Genomic DNA, 22539 nt, shown 5'->3' with positions numbered 1-22539 from the left:
GTGCCTGGCATGTAATATTACTTAGTAAATATCCAGTGAACAAATGGGAAGGCATTGAAATATATTGAGCAGAGTAGTGACATAATCTGGTTTAAGATTTTTTAAACATTGACTTTTATTGACATATAATTGACACACAGTGAAATGCACAGATTTTTAGTGTTGCAGCTTGATGAATTTTGATAAATGTATACAGTTGCATAACCCACACCCCTGTCATCATCCAGAACACTTCCATCACCCCCAAAAGCTTCCTAGTGCTTCTTGCCTGTCAATCCCACACTCCCTGCCCCCATCCAGAGACAGGAAAAGAACCACTGTTCTGATTCCTCTCACAGAGATTAGTTTTGCCTGGTCATATAAATGGAACCTTTCACTATGAACTATCTATGTATGTATGTATGTGTATTTATTTCAGTCTGAGCTCTCATCTGGCTTCTTTTGCTCAGCGTGATGTTTTTGAGATTCATTGTTTTGTTGTGTGTATCAATAGTTCCTTTTTTTGCTGACTAGCATTCCATTGTAACATACCACAACTTCTTTTTATCCATTCTCCTTTTCAGGGACATTTGGATTGCTTCTATATTTTGGCTATTACGTCTGAACATTCATGTTCAAGTCTTTTTGTGGATATTTGTTTTCATTTTTCTTGGGTAAATGCCCAGGAGTGGAATTGCTGGGTCACAGGGCAGATGATGTTTAATTTTATGAGAAACTGCCAAACTGTTTTCTGAAGTGGTTGTACTTCTTTACACTCCCACCAGCAAGTGTTCCAGTTGCTCTGCGTCTTGCCAACTTTTTGATTTACGTCTTAACAGATTCATTCTGGCTGCCGTGTGGAGAACCGGCCCAGTATTTCACTGTGTAAGCTCATTCAGAAAATGGGGTTGGGAGAGGAGGAATGCCTAAAAGGAAATTCCCAGATGGGCCACGTCTCTGAATCAGGTAGAGCACATGAGCCTTGGGCCATGTATCAAATGCTAGGAAACGGCTTTCTCCCCAAGGGCTCTACTGTTTTCTTGTGTCAGATAACCAGATCTTTTTCCTCCCCAGAGTGGGTTGCTCTTGGTTTTGGGGTGGGGACAGAGATCTCTGCTCAACCTTGCTTACATCACTTTTTTTTTTTTTTTTTTTTTTTAAAGACAGAGTTTAGCTCTTGTTGACCAGGCTGGAGTACAATGGTGCGACCTCTGCTCACTGCAACCTCTGCCTCCTGGTTCAAGCGATTCTCCTGCCTCAGCCTCCCGAGTAGCTGGGATTACAGGCATGCACCACCATGCCCGGCTAATTTTTTTTTGTATTTTTAGTAGAGATGGGGTTTCTCCATATTGGTCAGGCTGGTCTTGACCTCCCGACCTCAGTTGATCCACCCGCTGTGGCCTCCCAAAGTGCTGGAATTACAGCGTGAGCCACTGTGCCTGGCCTTTTTTTTTTCTTGAGACGGAGTTTTGCTCTTGTTGCCTAGGCTGGAGCGCAATGGCGCGATCTCTGCTCACCACATCCTCTGCCTCCAGGGTTCAAGCGATTCTTCTGCCTCAGCCTCCCGAGTAGCTGGGATTACAGGCATGCGCCACTATACCCGGCTAATTTTTTGTATTTTTAGTGGAGATGGGGTTTCTCCATGTTGGTCAGGCTGGTCTCGAACTCCTGACCTCAGGTGATCCACCTGCCTCAGCCTCCCAAAGTGCTGGGATTACAGGCGTGAGCCACCATACCTGGCCGCTTACATTGCTTTTTGCCAAGTGATCTAAGGAGGTGTTCTTGGAGACTCCAGCCAAAGGTCAAGGCTATAGTGCTGTTGCATTTTCTTTCACAGCCAGACCAGTGGCGTCACTTGGGGAGCTGAGAAAACAAGCACAACAAGAGTGGGCAGCTGTAGAGGAACTGGCTAGGTCTGTGCTGGGAGTATTCCTGCCCAGCATCATCTTTGGGCGGGTGTAGTCCCTTAAATGTGTGTGATAATGCAAGAGACGTCAATTTACTAATTCTGAACTGGAGCTCGTGCTCTGCTTGAGGGAACTTCCTCCTGGAGGGTATGTCCTCATACAACCAAATTATTTATGAAAACATGGCTTGGTATAAAAATTATCCAAATAGAAGGAAAAAAATATGGCTTGAGGGTGCAGAATTAGCTTGCTGAATGTTGAAGAGTGTCAGTGGCCATGCCTTAATGCCCTTCCCTGGAGATACTTTGTTCTGAAGAACTAAGGGTGTGTATTTAGCACCAAGGGACCCCAGCTGCTGATGTGAAGGTGAACTTGGACTGGATCTTGTTCCTTAGCTCCTGTCATTTTATTTCATTTTGATTCCTGTGGCTAGTGGGAACTTCTGTCATTTTAGACTGGTTAAAATGCCTAACCAGAGCTTTATTTTCTGATCTTGAGTCCACATCTTGTAGCTTGGTTAGAACTGGAGTTTGCTAAGCTTCTGTAGCAATAATTGCATGGGTCACCTCCCTCAGTGGGCAGCTTCACTCATTCCATACTGCTTTACCTGTTTCAGTCTGAGTGGGAGATCTTTCCTGACCTTGATCCCAAATTCCAGGTGCTTGTTACTGTAGCTCTGTGTTCAGTTCAGCCCTTGTGCCAAGTATTGGGGAGTGAGCTGTGACCAAGCCAGACACATGACCTGCCCTCATGGAACTTACAGTTTAGTGAGAAAGGTGGAGATTAATTAGAAGCATGATGAAGTTTATGAACATGGCAGGCATATTGCCAGGGGGGCATATTGCCATGGGAGCATATTGCAAGGGGATCAAATGTGGCTTAGGGGTGAGAGGAGGTGGTCCTGGGGAATGGTCTTTAAAGTCTTAAAGGGTGAGTAGAGTTAGCCAGGCCAAGGGAAGGGTGTCTGAAGGCTCTGACGGATTGGAAGAAGTCTGTGTGAAGAGGGGAGGAGAGCTCAAGGTGAGGCAGGAGAGGTAGGGCTGGGCCACAGGTGAGCGAGGTTAAAGATCTGGGACTTTTATCCCCAGGATGAGTGGTTGATAAGGGTTTAAGTGTATGTTGGGGAAGGGGGTGGTCAGATTCCTTTATTTATTTATTTACTAATTTTTTTGAGACAGAGTCTCGCTCTGTCTGCCAGGCTGGAGTGCAGTAGCATGATCTTGGCTTACTGCAACCTCTGCCTCCCAGGCTCAAGCATTTCCCCTGCCTCAGCCTCCCGAGTAGCTGGGATTACAGGCGTGTGCCACCACGCTTGGCTAATTTTTGTATTTTTAGTAGAGATGGGGTTTCATCCTGTTGGCCAGGCTGATCTGGAAGTCCTGACCTCAGGTAATCTGCCCACCTTGGCCTCCCAGAGTGCTGGGATTACAGGTGTGAGCCACTTTGCCCACCCAGCCAGATTCCTATTTTTAAAGATTCACTCTAACGCCTTTTTAGAGATTAGATTAGGGATGGAGAGGGGGAGGGGTTATGAGAGGGGAAGCTGATAGACCAGTTTGGAGGATGTTGCAGTATCCCAGGCATAAGATGACCATGAGGTAGATTTGGTAAGGGGGATGGAGGGTGGCCCCGGGGATGGAGAGAATGGATAATTTTGAAGGAAGTGGGTTAGACAGGCTTTGAAGTAGATGAGCAGGACAGAAACAGGAGGTAGGGGTGGTTTAGTTTTAATCTCATGGGAGACAGAGGAGGGAAGCAGCATTATAACTCTCCTGTCCTTGCTGTTTTGCTTATCGCAGGGGTGCAGGTTTAAGGACCCCGAAATTTCACTGAAATTCACTGGGGGTTTTTAAAACCAGAAGATGCCTTGAGATTGTAGGGGAAGGAGGTGGAAAAGTAGAAGGCCGGAGTGGCTATTCTGTGAGGGATTGATCTCACGGGGTCTTGCAGGGGTTGGTGAAGGGTGAAAGACAGCAAAGAACTGGATTCTAAGACCTTTAGATCCTTCCTGGGCTCTCCCATTGAACTAAGAGTATAGTGGGTGCCCAGTGTGCTATGTTGCAGAGCTCTGTTGGGGGACAGTAGGAAGGGAAACTTGGGTATGAACCTGGGAAGAGGGACTTGAGGCCTCACTGGGCATTCTCTCTGCACCTGTGGCATTGGAGAAGAAATCAGAATTTGCTCTGTGGGGTTAAGGGACGAAATGAGTGCCCACCTGCACAGTCTAAGGATTTACCATTTTCAGCCAGAAGTGGCCTGCCTCTTCACTGGTGAACAGTCCCTAAATTTCCAGCCTTGGTCTCACACCAACTCTCTGGATTTTCTGGCCGCAGGAATTGGATTCAAATACGTGGCTCTGGGAGACCTCATCATCCTCATCACTTTTGGCCCGCTGGCTGTGATGTTCGCCTACGCCATCCAGGTGGGGTCCCTGGCCATCTTCCCACTGGTCTATGCCATCCCCCTCGCCCTTAGCACCGAGGCCATTCTCCATTCCAACAACACCAGGGACATGGAGTCCGACCGGGAGGCTGGTATCGTCACGCTGGCCATCCTCATCGGCCCCACGTTCTCCTACATTCTCTACAACACGCTGCTCTTCCTGCCCTACCTGGTCTTCAGCATCCTGGCCACACACTGCACCATCAGCCTGGCACTCCCCCTGCTTACCATTCCCATGGCCTTCTCCCTTGAGAGACAGTTCCGAAGCCAGGCCTTCAACAAACTGCCCCAGAGGACTGCCAAGCTCAACCTCCTGCTGGGACTTTTCTACGTCTTTGGCATCATTCTGGCACCAGCAGGCAGTCTGCCCAAAATTTAAGGGGACAAGTAGCTCCCCCCACGACATGTCTCCCTTTCTTAGAATATATTAAAGTCAGAGTCTCTGAGGAAGGAATGTGATTTGGCAGTCAGGGTACTAAGCATGGGTGGGAACTCCTGCCTTTTAAAAATTGTTTTTGTGTTTTAAAGATAATATGTTGTTTTTCTGTTTTTTGTTTTTTCCATTTTATGGGGAATTTAAAAACCATTCTTGTATCAGAAGGTGAATTAGGCGCATGGTCCTTGTTTTATTAATAATTTCCACTAGAGGGTGTTCTCAGGTCACTTAGCAGTGAAGTGGACTTAGTTCCTCCTTGTTCTGTACAAAATGTCTCCAGACTTTGTAAAGGAGCTGCCCAGTTTGGCCTCCTGTCCCGAAAAGACCCTAATAACTAGGCAGAGTGTTGTCCTGCTTTCTTCGTCTCGTAGGATGTGCTATGATTGGTGCCAGGCCTCACTAACACAGGGGCTACCTGTCTCTTATTCTCAGCACCCGTGTCCTGAGATACGCTGCCTGAGACAGAGAGAGTCCCTCATTAACAGCCTGTGTGGCTGTCAGCTTTTTGCCTAAATTGTGATTCAGATGCTTTTGTTCTCTCTCCTTTCACTTATTGCCACAGTTGAGGAAAAGTGTCAGATTACCCTGCAGCAAGACAAGCCAAGGACTGGGAGGGAAAAAAAAACCACTCTGGAGGCAACTGAGAAAATCACTGCTTTTGGATAGGAATCAGTAGGGTGGCTGCTTTCCCTTTGTTGAATCTACTAGAGTGACAGGAAGGACTCCCAGCCCTTTCAGTAACTATCAGGAGCCCTGAAACGGTAGAGGCACTGCCATCCTTGTGGGATACTCAAAGCCCACAGGGCTTTTCCCTCCCTGTTGCATCTTCTGATGCTCCCCACACCCACCCTCTACCTCTCCACCTCTGTGGTGTTCCCATTTGTGTGTTTCCCATCTGTGGAGCCAGACTGTTTGAGCAATAGCTTAGCAGCGAGTCAGGGACAGCTGCCACTTTCCACAGAGTCACAGGATGGGCAGAGCAGGGACCCAGGGAATGAATAGCCAGTGGACAAACAGTCTTGAGCTCTGTTCAGCCAGAGCGATGGGCCCTGCCAGTGAAGGGGCTGTGTCTTCATCCTTGAAGACAGATGTGCAATATTGACCCTGCCTCTCCCCAGGGCTTTGTGGAAAGATAGTTGAGGGCTTCAGTGAGATCACACTCAGAGTGGGGCAATTCCAGCATTTATCCTGGCTGCGTTTCATTGCATTGTCTGTGAAGTATAATTTCTGGGCCAGAATTGCTCAGTTGCATTTGATCCAGGACTATAGATTGGAAATGGTCATCATTGTTTTCTGTTGTGATTATAGCCATTCTAGTAGGCATTTAAGGTCATGGCCTGCAGAAAATGATGTGAGAACTAGTTCTTAATCTTTCAGATCAAGCTAATTATGATATGGAACCTTGAGTTCGAATTGATTGGTTTACTTGGAAAAAAACATGTTTGAAAATTGCAAAAGTTCCGCCGGGCACGGTGGCTCACGCCTGTAATCCCAGCACTTTGGGAGGCCGAGACAGGCGGATCACGAGGTCAGGAGATTGAGACCATCTTGGCTAACACGGTGAAACCCCGTTTCTACTAAAAATACAAAAAATTAGCCAGGCGTGTTGGCGGGCGCCTGTAGTCCCAGCTACCTGGGATGCTGAGGCAGGAGCATGGCGTGAACCCAGGAGGCGGAACTTGCAGTGAGCTGAGATCACACCACTGCACTCCAACCTGGGGGACACAGCAAGACTCCGTCTCAAAAAAAAAAAAAGAAAAAGAAAATTGCAAAAGTTCCTCTAAAGTTAAATCAAAGGTGGTTTGTCTAGCAGAGAGCCAGAATCTTCTAATAGTGGGCAGAGCCCAGAGACAAGGGGAAGAAAGATGACCTTCTCCCCAGTCCTTCCCAGCACCATTTTTGTTTCATACCAGGCTTGTGGCATTTTGGTGCTCACAGGGGTTTTGCCTTCTGACCTCTCCTTGGAGTAGGCCATTCTCATGCAGGGCTCACCCTGAGGCAGGAGGACCAAGGGCTCCCTGCGTCCACGGACCACGTATGCCTTGGTGGTCACTCCCATCGGGGCTGTCAGTTCTGCACTGTGCCCTGGTGCGGATTTTAATGCATATTTTTATATATAAATGTTTCCAAAGGCCAAATTTGTTGCCAGGTTTTATACGCAGGTCACCATAATTTGTATTATGTTCCCTGAGTCAGTGAAGGTTTTCTTTAGACTTCTTAATTAAAAAGAGAAGAAAGAAAATGTTCACCAATGGTCTGGCTTCTGGTTTTTGCTTTCCTCACACTTACTGTCTGATTGTGAACTCTGATTTGTAAATCTCAGGGAGACCAAGGCAGTGACATTGGACATTCAGGCTGTGCAGAGGGGCACCTGGTCTTTGGTGATGAGTTTGGGTAGGGTTTGACCAGATTCGACGGGTCTTTAGAAAAGGCAGCAGGGACTGGGCATGGTGGCTCATGCCTGTAATCACAGTAATTTGTGAGGCCAAGGTGAGAGGATTGCTTGAGCCCAGGAGTTTGAGACCAGCCTAAGTAACGTAGTAAGACCCCATCTCTACAAAAAAAATTTTAAAAAGTTAGCTGGGCGTGGTGGTGCATGCCTGTAGTCTCAGCTACTCAGGAGGCTGAGGTGGAAGGATCGCTTGAACCTAGCAAGTCGAGGCTGCAGTGAGCTATGATCACGCCACTGCACATCCGCCTGGGCGACAGAGCGAGACCCTGTCTCAAAAAAAAAAAAAAAAAAGCGTTGAGGGCTGCATGTAGCTACAGTGGATTTGCCAAGAGCCAGTCAGCAGTCAGGCCAGATGAACCTCGTTTCATTTTTCTTTTTCTTGATAGGGTCACTGTGCTGCTAGATGGAGAACATGAGGTAGATTGAGTACATGTGGGTTTCAGCTAGGCATTGGACAATATATCCTATGAACAAGGCAGAGAGACGTGGGATGGATAACAGTGGAGTTAGATAAATTCCTGAGAGACTGAGCAGGCGGTGGGAGAGAGCTAACTGATCAGCATGTCAGTGGCAGCTGGGAAGGAGCCCTTAGTAGCAGTTGGAGCCCTGTCCTCTGCCCTTTGCTCAGCTGGATTCAACACCTGTTGTTAATGACGCGGATGAGGCAGCCAAAATGAAAGGTTTCATGAACCTTGGAGGAAGAGCTTACAAAATGACAATTAGGAGCCTCATAAATCAAAAGGCTGCTTTGATGGGTCAAAAGAAAAATGTAGTGTGAATAAATACAAAGCAATACACTAAGGTCCCAAAATCAACAGCATAAACATCAGAGAGGGGGAGAGCCATGATGTGACAGCCATGGAGATATGGGGGTATGAGTTTTCTCAGTGACTGGAATCTGACATCACTTGTCTTTATTTATTTATTTATTTTTTTTTTTGAGACCATGTCTCAGTGTCGCCTGGGCTAGAATGGAGTGGTGTGATCTCGGCTCACTGCAACCTCTGCCTCCCGGATTCAAAGCCATTCTCCTGCCTCAGCCTCCCCAGTAGCTGGGATTACAGGCACGCACCACCACACCTAGCTAATTTTTGTATATATATGTTTTATATATATCTCACTCTGTCGCACGGGCTAGAGTGCAGTGGCGCAATCTCGGCTCACTGCAACCTCTGCCTCCTGGGTTCAAGTGATTCTCCCACCTTAGCCTCCTGAGTAGCTGGCATTACAGGCACCCGCCACTATGCCCAGCTAATTTTTTGTATTTTTAGTAGAGAAGGGGTTTCACCATGTTGGCCAGGCTGGTCTCGAACTCCTGACCTTGAGATTCACCCGCCTTGGCCTCCCAAAGTGCTGGGATTACAGGCGTGAGCCACCGCACCTGGCATAATTTTTGTATTTTTAGTAGAGACGGGGTTTTACCATGTTGGCCAGGCTGGTCTCGAAATCCTGACCTCAGGCTATCTACCCATCTGGGCCTCCCAAAGTGCTGAGATTACAGGCGTGAGCCCCCGTGCCTGGCTGCCTTTATTTCTTGGAGTCAGATTTATTCTGCTCCCCAGTCAGGTGGCTGAAAATTCAATGTCAGCTACCTCTTGAGCACCCTCCCAAATGTCTGGGATCACCCAGAACTCCTGGCCTCTGTGGGGCCAGAGCCAGGGATTTTTGCTTACCATCTGTAAGGTCACCTCTCTGCTACTGGATGCTGGGGTTTGGCCCTGGAATCTGCCCTTGTCTTGGACACTGCTCCTCTAGAAGGGTTCATAAAGCCCCTTCCTGGTGACAAGTGCCAGTGGGGCACAGATCCTGCTACTCCAGTCACATTTCTGCCCAGTCTTGGAGCACTACCACTCTACCTATGATAATGCCCCATCCACCTCCCCTACTCAAAGCATTTCCCTTCTTCTCTACGCTTTGCAGGACCTTTGTGCTGAATCCCACTCAGGGCACCTTTGGAAGCTTGGTGCTGACTTCTGGAGTCGGGTGGGAAAAGATATGAATATGTCCTATGTTGTCTTACTAACGCTTCCGTTACTCCTGTATTAAAACCACCAGGCCAGGTGCGGTGGCTTACGCCTGTAATCCCAGCACTTTGGGAGACCGAGATGGGTGGATCACTTGAGGTCAGGAATTCAAGACCAGCCTGGCCAACATGGTGAAACCCTGTCTTTACAAAGAAATATAAAAATTAGCACCTGTAATCCCAGCTACTTGGGAGGCTGAGGTGGCAGAATCTCTTGAACCCAGGAAGCGGAGGTTGCAGTGAGCCGAGATCACGCCACTGCACTCCAGCCTGGACAACAGAGCAAGACTGTGTCTCCTAAATAAACAAATAAATAAAATAACCAACACCTGAGCCTTTGACCTGGGCCAAAGCTTAGTCTGAGGCAGTAATGAGCTCCAACTTCCATGCAGATTAATATGATCTGAGCTAGAATTTAATATGATCTGAGCTAGAATTAACAGGAGAATTAGCGTCCAGAATAAGGAAGGCAGAAATTCTGCCCATCCCTGTCATTCTTCTCATGCTGGGCTGGGGCCAGTCCTGGCACTTTCTTGCCTTCTTTCTTTTCTCTAGATATTAATAGAATCAGTGTGGTGAGAGATCAAGAACATGCTGTGGATATAATATACTTGGATTTCAGCAAGGCATTTGACAACATGCTATGAAATATGGAATGGGGCCAATCACAGTGGCTCATGCCTGTTATCCCAGCACTTTGGGAGGTCAAGGTGGGTGGATCACTTGAGTTCAGGAGTTCTAGGCCAGCCTGGCCAATATGGCAAAACCCTGTCTCTACAAAAATATAAAAATTAGCTGGGCGTGGTGGTGCACACCTGTAATCCCAGCGACTCGGGAGGCTGAGGCAGGAGAACCACCTGAACCCGGGAGGCAGAGATTGCAGTCAGCTAAGATCATGCCACTGCACTCCAGCCTGGGTGATGGAGCGAGACTTCATCTCAAAAAAAAAAAAAAAAAAAGAAATATGGAATGGATGAAAAGACAATTACAGGAGCTTGCTTTGTATATGCATGTGTGTGCACGTGTGTGTGTTTGCATTGGTAACGGCTGCAGTAGAGATTTCCATTTCTCAGTATAAGAACCACACTTTGAAGATGTTATCAACAAAGTGGATCTTGTCCTGAATGCGGTTGGCAGATGGGTGGGGGCACATAAAGCCATGTCAGCCTGGAAAGAAGAGTCACAAGAAGGCTGTCTTCGGGAAGACGGGTTGGACTTGTTTTTTTTTTAAACTTTTTTTTGCGTGTGGCTTCAAAGGGTAAAACTAGGACTAATGGGTAGAAGTTATATGTCCCCAAGTTGAAGCTCTTAGCTCAGGAAGGTTTCTTTCATTCTTTCTTTTTTCTTTTTTTTTTTGAGACGGAGTTTCGCTCTTGTCGCCCAGGCTGGAGTGCAATGGTGCGATCTCAGCTCGCTGCAACCTCTGCCTCCAGGGTTCAAGCGATTCTCCTGCCTCAGCCTCCTGAGTAGCTGGGATTAACAGGTGTGTGCCACCATGCCCAGCTAATTTTTGTGTTTTTAGTATAGATGGGGTTTCACCATGTTGGCCAGGCTGGTTTTGAACTCCTGACCTCAGGTGATCCACCTGCCTCGGCCTCCCAAAGTACTGGGATTACAGGCTTGAGCCACCACACCTGGCCAGATCAGGAAGGTTTCTTAGCCATTAGAGGAATCAGCGAGGGGGATGTTCAGAATGTCTCAGTTGGGGGTGAGTTTCTTGTGACTAGAGGCATTCAAGCGAAAAGATGATTCCTCGTCAGGAACATGGGTGTGAAGAGTCGCATCAGAGAGGCGTTGGATGAGAAGACCTCTAAGGGTCTTTCAATCCTGTGATACAGTTCTGTTATTACGGGATAGTCTTTCAGACCTGCCCCAGGGGTTGGGAGGACAGAGTACAAGAGCCGTGTTGACATTTCTTTTTGATGTCAGACTGTTGACTGTCTAGCCATCTTAACAGGAACAGCTGTGATTGATATTCTTTTTTTAAAAGATTTTATGTATACACACACACACACACACACACACACACTCACTCACAGAGTTGATTTCACCTCGAAAGCCCTTGAAGTGAGAGGGATGACAGCTCCTCTCCTCTGAGCCCTGCGGACCACTCTGCTGCTAATGGACTGTCAGCCTCTTTCATTATGGGCTCCAGACTGTGCAGGCTGGTGTAAAAGGAGTGCCTCTGGCAAGAACCTGGCACTTGGGTTCCAGCCAGTTGACATTTGTGATCTGCCCTTCTTCAAACTGGGACAGCCCTCCCACTGTGAGTGACTAAGCTAGGATGGCAAATGGTGGTATAAACCAAGTTGGGTTCCTGCCTGAGGAGGGGGCAAAGGCTGAGTCTGAGCTCATCAGGAGGCTTGCAAACAGCTTCCTGGGGTCAGGGAAAGGCTGTAATTGCAAGGCACAGACTCACTTCAGAAGATGCTGGAGCTCTGGGAGGAACAGTGAGGGCTTTGATCACATGCTCCCAACCAGGCTGAGTGGGGCATCACAAGTTGGTATGGGCCCTTCTATGATGTTAAGGGATCCCAAGGGGCAGGGCTCTGTGTGGTGTGATTCAAGGGGTCCTCCAAATTCCGCACTCCCACGGTCCTGCCATATCCTGGCCCCTGTCTCCCCCAGCTTGGCTTAGAATTGCCTCCCATTAGGATCACAAATGGGTTTAACAGGGAAGACAAAAGCATAGCATGTGTTACTCACCTATTATTTTGCCAACATGTTTATTGTCAATTTCTCCCAGTAAGTGGTAGGACTAGAGTATAAGGACCATGTTTTCTTTTCCAGCCCATCTCAGCACTAGCACAGTGCATGGTGCAACAGAGCAGGCAGTCAGTAACTGGTTGTTGAATGACTGAGTTACATGGGAAGGGCTGGGCCCTCTAGGGCTGACTGACAGGTGTGAGAGTTTGGACCACTGCATCACATCAGCTGTCAGCAAGGACAGGTGAGTTCCACTTGGGGTTGGGAGTAGAGGAGAACCATGGCAGTAACTTATTATTATTATTATTTTGAGATGGAGTTTTGCTCTTGTCACCCAGACTGGAGTGCAATGGCACGATCTCGGCTCACTGCAACCTCTGCCTCCTGAGTTCAAGCGATTCTCCTGCCTCAGCCTCCCAAGCAGCTGGGATTACAGGCACCCACCACCATGCCCAGCTAAGTTTTGTATTTGTAGTAGAAACGGGATTTCACCATGTTGGCCAGGCTGGTTTCGAACTGATCTCAGGTGATCCACCTGCCTCAGCCTCCCAAAGTGCTTGGATTACAGGCATGAGCCACTGTGCCTGGCCCCATGGCAGTAACTCTTAAGAGCTTTTAAGATCCAGCTCATATTCCTGGCACGTAGAAGTCTCTAAATAAATAAGCGTTGGATGACTGGCCGAGGGAATGGCAGTAATAAAGCTATCATTTGTTGAATGCTCACTATGGACCAGGCACTGTTCTGATGCTTAAATGCATTCTTTTAGTGCTCATAACAACCCCACGAATTGGATATTAAGGTCTCTTTTTCATAAGAGAGGAAACTGAGGTTCAGGGAGATTATTAAACTTGTCTAGGGTCATCTGGCTAGTAAGTGATAGAACCATGATTCAAATCTTGCTCTAATTCAGTGCAAGTTCTTTTATTATTATTATTTTTAATTAAAAAAATTGAGACAGGGTCTCATTATGTTGGCCAGGCTGGTCTCAAACTCCTGGCCTCAAGCAGTCCTACCTTGGCCTCCCAAAGTGTTGGGACTACAGGTGTGAGCCACCACACCCAGCCTTCACTACAAACTGCCCCTCATCTCTCTTCTTGCCCTGCAGTTCCTTGCTTGTAAGGGACTCAATCCATTGGTCTGCCCTTAGCCGCTCCCAAGTGTGTGAGTGATGGGGCCAGCTATAGGCCTACAGAGGTGGCCCATGTGCCAGTGCCACGGAGGTGGTTCCCGTCAGGGTGGGATGGCTGCTTCCTGGCTGGTGGCATTCCTACCAACACCCCCAGGGGCCAGCTCTGTGGGGATAGTAACTAAGCTTGTTGGTCTAACCTACTCTGGCTGGTTGGGCGAAAGTTACAAGTCAAAGTCTGCCCATCCCCAGATAATGGAGAGTGGCTCCTGCCTACCCACGATGATGGAGGCGAAGGCGAAGGTTCAGTCTCAGGTTAAATTTATGCTCCTGTCCCCTCATCTGTCTGTCCTCATTCGTCTCGTCTCTTCCAGTCCTCATCTAGCCACTGAAGCAGAGTGCCCACATCAGGAGCATGGGAGCAGCCAGTGCTCAAGCTCCCAGAAACTGCCTAGTGACCTGCCTTCTAGACCTGCCTCCTGAGAATGGGGCTGGCCACCTTCGAGGAGAGGGAAGTGAGCCCCTTCCTGCCTCGGGGTGGGCAGCACCTGGAGCTGACAGTTGTATGCATGTTCAGGACACAGGATACTCAACTCTTCGGGTTCAGTGTGCTGTGTGGAGGGAGAGGAGGTTGACACACGTGAACCATAGAATAAACAACGACCACAGAACATCAAGGTAGAGATGGGGCTGCTGGGTATCAGGAAGGCTTCCAGGAAGAGGTGACAATGAGCGGCGATCAAGGTTTCTAGGAAGAGGTGGCCATGAGAGGTGACTGTTCCATGGAAACCGAGGTGCTGATGGACAGCTCAATTCCCCCAGCTGGAGAAAGCCCCCCTGTTGCTGCCTGAGAGAGTAAGACTCGAAGTTTTCCTTAATCAGCCTCTTTTGGCTGTGCAGCCAGACGACTGGAGCATTGAGGCAGGTGTGCCAAGGGCACTCTGACCACTGCCAAGGTCAAAGCCTTCTGCAGAATGAAAACTCCGACACATCCTTGCTGAGAAACAAACAAGAGAGAATGGCGGGGTGTTTAATCATCCACAGCTGCCAATACCTAATCAAGATGAATGGCCTGGAGAGACAAGGCCAGGGAAAGCATCCCATGAAGCAGGAGCGCTGAGCCCAAGTCTCCTGCGAGTCAGGGGAGCCCCTCAGCCCTGGGCCACATTGAGGCCAAGGGAATACCAGGTGGGAGGCCCTCAGATTCAGGGGAAGTGCTGAGGGGGTCAGAAGTCACCATGGTCACCAATGAGGGCCTTCCAGCTGACACTTGCCTTGGCCAAAGACCTTTACTGAGAGCCTGCTCTGTCCCAGGAGGCAAGATAAACGAGGCACACCCCTGCCCTTTGAGGACACACAGTGAACTAATAGCAAAAGCTACATACATACATTATCCTGCCACCTCAAGTGTCAACATAGACACTTGCCCCTAGAGATTCTTAAAGCCCCTCTGAAGGACAGGCCACTCACAGCCATGTGTGAGACATAGAGGCATAAAAGCTGTGGGGGAATGAGGGCAGAAGAGATGAACTTCTCCATGCCCCATTGTTCCAGACTGCGATCAATTCACTATCTATGACTAGATCTCCTCTGGTGCCATCTGCAGGTGGCTGCAAGACCAGTCAATTTATTGAACAAGTATTATGTTACAGGCACTTGCTAAGCTCTGGGAGGTATCATGGTAAATGAGACCTTATCCCTGTCCTCAGGAAACTTACACTCTCCAGAGGACAGACAGACAAACAGGCACACCTTATATCACTCCTGGAGCTTGACTGGTGAAGTGGAAAGAGTTTGGGCTTTCGAGTCTGGCAGCACTGGGTGGATAGAAGTCCAGGCTCGATCACTCACCCCCGGGATACCCTCAGACAAGCTACATAACCTCTTTGAGCTTCCGGTGCCTCCTCTGCAAAGGAGGATGATAGGATTTGCCCTGTAGGGTAATTTTGGGTTTAAGTGAGGTAGTGCTCACAGGGTACTTAGCATGTGCCTGGTATGTAGTAGGCACTTCATAAAGTGAGTTCCCCCTGTCCCCCCCTTTGTTTTGAGACAGGGTCTCACGCTGTAGCCCAGGGTGGAGTGCAGTAGCACAATCATGGCTTACTGCAGCCTCAACGTCCCTGGGCTCAGGTGATCCTCCCACCTCAGCCTCCAGAGTAGCTTGGACTACAGGCTTGCACCACCATGCCCTTTTATAGAGACAAGATTTCACCATGTTGCCCAGGCTGGTCTCCAGCTCTTAGGCTAAAGCAATCCGCCCGCCTCAGCCTCCCAAAGTGCTGGGATTACAAGCCTGAGCCACTGCTTCCAGCCCCCTTTCCTTTCTTACGGATGACTATTTTAGAATGTTGTTTTTTGTGTAATCTCAGACTTTCCTACCAAAGGCAGATGGCCCATGGCTGAGGGTCCATGTTCTTCCCAGTACTCAGCACAGTGCCTGGTACATTCATTCATTCATTCAACAAACATGTATTGAACACCTGATAAGTACCAGGAACTGTATTAAAACTCAGACCAGATCTCTATGCTCCCAGAGCTTACATGATAGTAAGGGAGATAGAAAAGAAACAACTATTCATTGTGAAACTCTCTGCTGTGGTTTGAATGTTGTGTCCTCCCAGATTCATGTTGAATCCTAATGTTGAATCCTATGTTGAAGCCTAATCCCCAACATGATTGTATTAGGAGGTGGCAACTATGGGAGGTGATTAGGTCACGAGAGTAGAGTCCTCATGGGTAGAGTATTAGTGCCCTGATCAAAGAGACCCCAGGGAGCTGCCTTGCTCCTTCCTCCATGGGAGGACACAGCTGGAAGGCACTATCTATGAACCAGAAAGTGGCCTTCACCAAACCAAATCTGCCTTGGTTTTGGACTTCTCAGCCCCCAGACCTGTGAGACATTTCTGTTGTGTATAAGCCATCTAGTTTAATGGTATTTTGCTATAGTAGCCTGAATAGTAGCCTGAATGGCACTCTGTGTATGGGGGTGGGGGTGTCCATTTGGTGATTCCGAGGGGCTCTGCCCTGGCACCAGGATAAGTTCCATGCAGAAACCAAAGGATGACCCATTTGCAGCCCTTCTGTCAGGAGAGCCAAGCCTGGTTGTGCTGAGATCAAAATCCTGGTGGGGTGACTGAAAAAGTTGGGGTCTTGGCCTTGGGGTCAAAGATTGTCAAGGTGACTTCTCATTCGAATGCTTCACAGCCCTGGAGGCTTGACAGTTGAGAATGTGCTGAAGAAGTCCTGGATGGAGAGATAGGTGGTCTTACATGTGGCTGTGAGTGGCCTGTCCTTCAGAGAGGCTTTAGGAATCTCTAGGTACAAGGGAAAGATAACATCCCCTTGGGCTGCAGTCCAGGTTCATTCAACAAGGGAAGAAAACTGGAAAACATCTGATGTCTGTTTTACCAGAGTTGTTACTATTACTTTTACTATTATTGTTTTTTTGTTTTGTTTTGTTTTGTTTTTTTTGAGACGAAGTTTTGCTCTTGTTGCCCAGGCTGAAGTGCAGTGGCACGATCTCGGCTCACTGCCACCTCCATCTTCTGGGTTCAAGCGATTATCCTGCCTCAGCCTCCCGAATAGCTGGGATTACAGCATGCACCACCATGCCCAGCTAATTTTGTATTTTTAGTAGAGAAGGGTTTCACCATGTTGGTCAGGCTGGTCTCAAACTCCTGACCTCAAGTGATCCACCCACTTTGGCCTCCCAAAGTGTTGGGATTACAGGCATGAGCCATTGCTCCCCACCAGAGTTGTTATTATGTTTTAAAAAATTGGGCCAGACACAGTGGCTTATGCCTGTAATCCCAGCACTTTGGGAGGCCGAGGCAGGTGAATCACCTGAGGTCAAGTGTTTGAGACCAGCCTGGCCAACGTGGCAAAAACCCATCTCTACTAAAAATACAAAAATTAGCCGGGCATGGTGGCACATATTGTAATCCCAGCTACTCCGGAGGCTGAGGCAGGAGAATCACTTAAACCTGGGAGGTGGAGGTTGCAGTGAGCTGAGATTGTGCCATTGCACTCCAGCCTGGGTGACAGAGTGAGACCCTGTCTCCAAAAATAAATAAATAAATAAATAAAAGTTTCCCATGTGCATGTGTGCACATATGTGTGTACACTTATGGACATTTGGGGACACCTCCTGCACCCCGCAGTGGTGCAGTTATTATCCTGGGTATTCAGTAGGTGCTGAACGTGAAGGGAACCCAATGCAGTGAGCGACACCTGGTAAAGCCATCTCAATGTCTGGACAAGCAGTCTCCATGCAGCTCCAAGGAGGATAAGGGGAAACCACAGAGGGCTGTGAGCAGAGGGTTGCTCAGAGCCCCTCCTGACGGAGGTGAGGAGGAGGTGGAGCCATTCGTTATCCTGCCAGCTTGGCACAGAGGCTGGGTGCAGGGGCTGGGTGGCTGTGCTGAGAAGAGCCATTCCATTTCCAAGAAGGAACAGGGAGGGGATGGTGAGGAGCGAAGATAACCAAGTCAGTCAAGCAGGGCAGAGCACGGTGTAATCCGTGCCCTAGGCCATCACAGTGGCTGCAGCCAATCTCACTGCATGAGAGGTGGGAGAAGATGGGCTTCCCCAGGAGAAGCCCTGCCCTGGAAACCCCACTGCCTGCCCTGGGTCATCCTTGATACTCATTCCCTTGTTTCTCTCAGTGGCGGGCATGACAGCAGCATGTCAAGGCCGCCTAACCACAGTCACAGTGAGAGCCACCAGACGCTGGATCCGGGCAGCAACTTGGAGTTCACTGAAGCTTTCTCCGTGCTTTTCTCACGCTGGCCTCCCTATGGCCCTGAGAGGTGCATGCTCGGCTTGTTTCATGGGCTGAGTGGTTCAGTGACTTGCTCGGGATCACAGCCACCGCACAGGAGCACCACACATGGCCTGGACTGGTTCTCTTCCAACTCTAAAAGCAGCACTCATTTGGTTAACAGTCTTTTTCATTTTCAACACTTCTTTCTTTTGAAGGGGGGAGCAAAGCGTGATCGGTTGCCTTTTATAAATCTCGTTTTCAATTTCAATCTCTTTTAAAATGTTGAAAGAGTCACAGCTGCCTCTTTTGTTATTGTCTTCATCTCCCACCCTCTTTCCCGCCTCTCCTCCTTGCCTTTCCTTCCCTTAACCCTTCCCATGGCTCCTCTGAGCTGCCCAGGCATGTGGCCAGCTTGTCATGCTGGTGGCCTTGGATGTTGGAGAAGAGGGGGAAGAGGTAGGATTGAGGGGCTCCATCAGAGACAGGGTCTCAGGGGTCTTCACAGTTTGATGGATTTTTTTTTTTTTTTTTTTTTTGAGACAGAGTCTCTCTGTTGCCCAAGCTGGAGTGCAGTGGCACGATCTCAGCTCACTGCAACCTCTGCCTCCCAGGTTTAAGTGATTCTCCTGCCTCAGCCTCCCGAGTAGCTGGGACTACAGGTGCATGCCACCACGCCCAGCTAATTTTTATATTTTTAGTAGAGACAGGGTTTCACCATGTTGGCCAGGCTGGTCTCAAACTCCTGGCCTCAGGTGATCCACCCGTCTTGGCCTCCCAAAGTACTGGGATTACAGGCATGAGCCACCATGCCCGGCCTAATTTTTGTAGAGACAGAGTCTTGCCATGTTGCCCAGCCGGGAGTCAAATAGCAGGAAGGCTCTGCTCCAAACAATGCTTGGTTTTCCATTGAAGACATCTAATAACTTTTACAATTTTTTTTTTTTTTTGAGACACAGTCTCCCTCTGTCACCCAGGCTGGAGTGCAGTGGTGTGATCTTGGCTCACTGCAACCTCTGCCTTCTGGGTTCAAGTGATTCTTGTGCCACAGCCTCCTGAGTAGCTGGGATTACAGGCGCCCACCACCATGCCTGGCTAATTTTTGTATTTTTAGTAAGACAGGGTTTCACCATGTTGGCAAGGCTGGTCTCGAACTCCTGACCTCAAGTGATCCACCAGCCTTGGCCTCTCAAAGTGCTGGGATTACAGGCATGAGCCACTGCGCCCAGCCAAAAAAAAATTTTTGTTTATTCAAAATTTCTGTCTTTTTTTTTGAGACAGGGTCTCACTCTGTGGCCCAGGCTGGAGTGCAGTGGCAAGATCACCGCTCACTGAGGCCTCGGCCTCCCAGGCTCAGGTGATCCTCCCACCTCAGCCTCCCGAGTAGCTGGTACTACAGGCATGCACCACCACACCCAGCTAATTTTTGTATTTTTAGTAGACACGGGGTTTTACCATGTTGACCAGGCTGGTCTCGAACTCCTGACCTCAAGTGATCCACCTGCCTCGGCCTCCCAAAATGATGGGGTTACAGACGTGAGCCACCATGCCTGGTGAATGGATGGTTGATTCTATTTGCTTTGTGCAGTCTGACTGATGTAAATCATCTCAGCCATGTCTGGGTGTTGGAGTCAGATTTAGGCACGAGTGGCCTCCAGGTCACCTGCAGAAACACACACGGCCGTGGCTCACCCCCTTGCTCCCAGTCACTCTGCGTCTGAGCCAACTTAGGATCGTATATGTGTGTTCTCACACTTGAGACTCTTTTTTTAAATTTTTTATTTATTTTTTGAGACGGAGTCTCACTCTGTCACCCAGGCTGGAGTGCAGTGAGTGGCGTGATCTTGGCTCACTGCAAGCTCCGCCTTCCGGGTTCACACCATTCTCCTGCCTCAGCCTCCCAAGTAGCTGGGACTACAGGCGCCCGCCACCACGCCCGGCTAATTTTTTTGTATTTTTTAAATAGAGACAGGGTTTCACCATGTTAGCCAGGATGGTCTCGCTCTCCTGACCTCATGATCCGCCCGCCTCGGCCTCCCAAAGTGCTGGGATTACAGGCTTGAGCCACTGCGCCCGGCCACACTTGAGACTCTTAACAATTCCATGACTGAGGTATGATAGCTCCCATTTTATAGATGAGGAAACTGAGGCTCCTTCAGCAAGTTAAACACCTTGCTCTCAATGTCCCCAAACAGACCCAGCAGCCCAAGGTCTCAGAGCTGATGGCAGAGCTGGGATGAGAAGCCAAGTCCTTTGACTTCTAACCCAGTGCTTTTCCCGCCATGCTCTGTGTCCCATCCTTGGTCCTAATCTTGAGACGGCAGGACTAAGATTGGAGGACTTGTGGCTTCCAGGTTCCTCCTGAAAGCCACCAGAGATTTAAAAAAAAAAAAAAAAAGAGTGAGAGGTTAGCCTGATCCAGCGAGAGCAGCGATGGCTCCCCGGGTGAGGATACATGCCAGCGAGTGAGGAGCTGCTGACTGGGGGGTGATCTCCCTGATAAATGATGGAGTGCCAGTTGCTTCTGCAGCTGCAGGGCTGCATCTGGGCCCCAGTGCTGATGCACGCTCCGCCTCCAGATCCGCATTGTCACCAGCTTGTTGGAAAAACAGATGTTATTGTCCTCTGTTCCTGTCCCTTTGTCCCTAATAGGCACTTAAGCGCAGGAGGGGGAAAAAGAAACGGAGACAGAATCGTGTAACTATTTCAGGCTCTTTCCAGAAGCATGCACTTCTGTGGGACTTGGGGTCTGGGATAGAATGGGTGCAGGGAAGCACCCCCTGCCCCCTGCCCCAGTGTTTCTGGGACAGCCCTGGGGAGTAGCTGCTTGTTGGTCCAAGGCAGTGGGTGCTGAGGACTAGTTCTTGGAGGAGACGCCTTCCTTCTCTCTTAGATCTGCACCTGGAGTGGGCCCTAAGCTGACATTTCAAAGAAGGAATGCTGGGGACCTCTGGTCTTCTGCCTGGACTCCCAGAGTTTGGAAGATTGGATGAGGTCAAGGGCTGATGAGATCGAGGTCTTTTGTTCCATTCTTGTTTGGGCTTCATCCATCCATCCATCCATCCATCCATCCATCCATCCATCCATCCATCCTTCCATCCATCCATCCAGTGATTTGCTAAACACATTCTTTTTTTTTTTTTTGAGACAAGGTCTTGCTCCCAGACAGGGGTGGCAGTGGCATAGTCACAGCTCACTGCAGCCTCCAGGGCTCAAGCAACCCTCCTGCCTCAGCCTCCCGAGTAGCTGGGACCACAGGTACATGCCACCATGCCTGGCTAATTTTTTGATTTCTTGTAGGGACGGGGTCTCACTATGTTGCCCAGGCGTAAGCACATCCCTAAGGGCATAACCCTACCCCTGACAGCAGCATACTGGTTTGCAGGTGAAAACTTTTCATGGAAAGGACAATACATTCTCTTCCATCAGGTCAGCCATAGCTATGATTTAATGGGAGCTCTGAGGCTCTCCTGCACCTAAATAGCTCTGCATCAACCTGCCTCTGTACCTCAGATTCCACCATTAGTCAGTCCTCTGAATGAAGGCCTTATATTTCTCAAAGGTCCTTGCTAAAATACGAGCACATAACTGAGGAGATTCTCATTGAGGAAAAAAAATCTGCTTGCCACCATGGAGAACAAGAGGATCAGGGCCTAAAATGAGTGCTACACAAGATGGGGACATTTTGATCAGGGAAAGATGAGAAGAGGGATGTCCATTCTGTGGGCTGCTGTCCTGGGAGGGAGGACCTGAGGAGCTGTATGAGAGAATTAGGAATTTAGGGGAAGCAGTTCTTTTTTTTTTTTTTTTTCCAAGATGGAGTCTTGCTCTCTCGCCCGGGCTGGAGTGCAGTGGTGCGATCTCAGCTCACTGCAACCTCTGCCTCCCGGGTTCAAGCAATTCTCCTGCGTCAGCCTCCTGAGTAGCTGGGATTACAGGCGTGTGCCACCACGCTTGGCTAATTTTTCTATTTTTAGTAGAGACAGTATTTCGCCATGTTGGCCAGGCTGGTCTCGAACTCTTGTCCTCAAGTGATCCGCCTGTCTTGGCCTCCTAAATTGCTGGGATTACAGGTACGAGCCAGCGCACCCGGTCTAGGGGGAACAGTTCAGAGAGGGACCTGTCTGCATGCATCATTGGTTGCCCTATTCTGCTTTGAGACCAGCTGTGTAAGTACAGACTCCTAAAGAGCTATCTCAGCCTTCCTTGTCCTTGCTGGAATCAGAGATGCTTTTTTTTATTTTTTATTTTTATTTTTATTTATTTATTTATTTTTTTGAGACAGGGTCTTGCACTGTTGCCCAGGCTGGAGTGCCGTGGTGGTGCAATCATAGCTCACTGCAGTCTCGAATTCTTGGGCTCAATGGATCCTCCTGCCCCAGTCTCCTGAGTACCTGGGACTAAAGGTGTGCACACCTCGCCTAATTTTTAAAAAATGTTTTGTAGAGATGGGGGTTTTGTTATGTTGCCTAGGCTGATCTTCAACTCCTGGGCTTAAGTGATCCTTCTGCGTTGGCCTCCCAAAGTGCTGGGATTATGGGCATGAGCCACTTCGTCCAGGTGGGATGCATTTTTATGTTCTATTGACCCTCAAAATGGGAAAGCTCAGAGATTGGGCCACCTCTGTCCCCATAGGTACCTCCCTCCACATTTCATTGGGATATGAGGGACAGAAATGGGGTGGAGGCGGAGGCCCTAGCACCCCATC

At 48.9% G+C, this 22539-nt stretch overlaps 1 protein-coding gene across 3 annotated transcripts in view; it reads left to right on the top strand.

The window, feature by feature from the left end:
* UBIAD1 (UbiA prenyltransferase domain containing 1) overlaps positions 1-22539 on the top strand; it is a 122235-nt gene that overhangs the window by 8446 nt on the left and 91250 nt on the right. The window contains exon 2 of one of the 3 annotated variants that reach the window (XM_024925308.4): positions 13447-18128. The exons of 1 other annotated variant lie outside the window; for it this stretch is intronic. In XM_024925308.4, the coding sequence (XP_024781076.1) occupies positions 13447-13457 (11 nt within the window). In that variant the 3' untranslated portion in view covers positions 13458-18128. Of the gene's footprint in view, positions 1-4219; positions 7013-13446; positions 18129-22539 lie in introns of those variants that run through there. One more of the 3 variants, XM_003822082.5, reaches the window with a different exon arrangement.

This window comes from Pan paniscus, chromosome 1 (assembly GCF_029289425.2).
Source record: "Pan paniscus chromosome 1, NHGRI_mPanPan1-v2.0_pri, whole genome shotgun sequence".
NCBI lineage: Eukaryota > Metazoa > Chordata > Mammalia > Primates > Hominidae > Pan > Pan paniscus.
The sequence above is the reverse complement of the archived record's forward strand: the minus strand, read 5'-3'. Positions and strand labels throughout refer to the sequence as shown.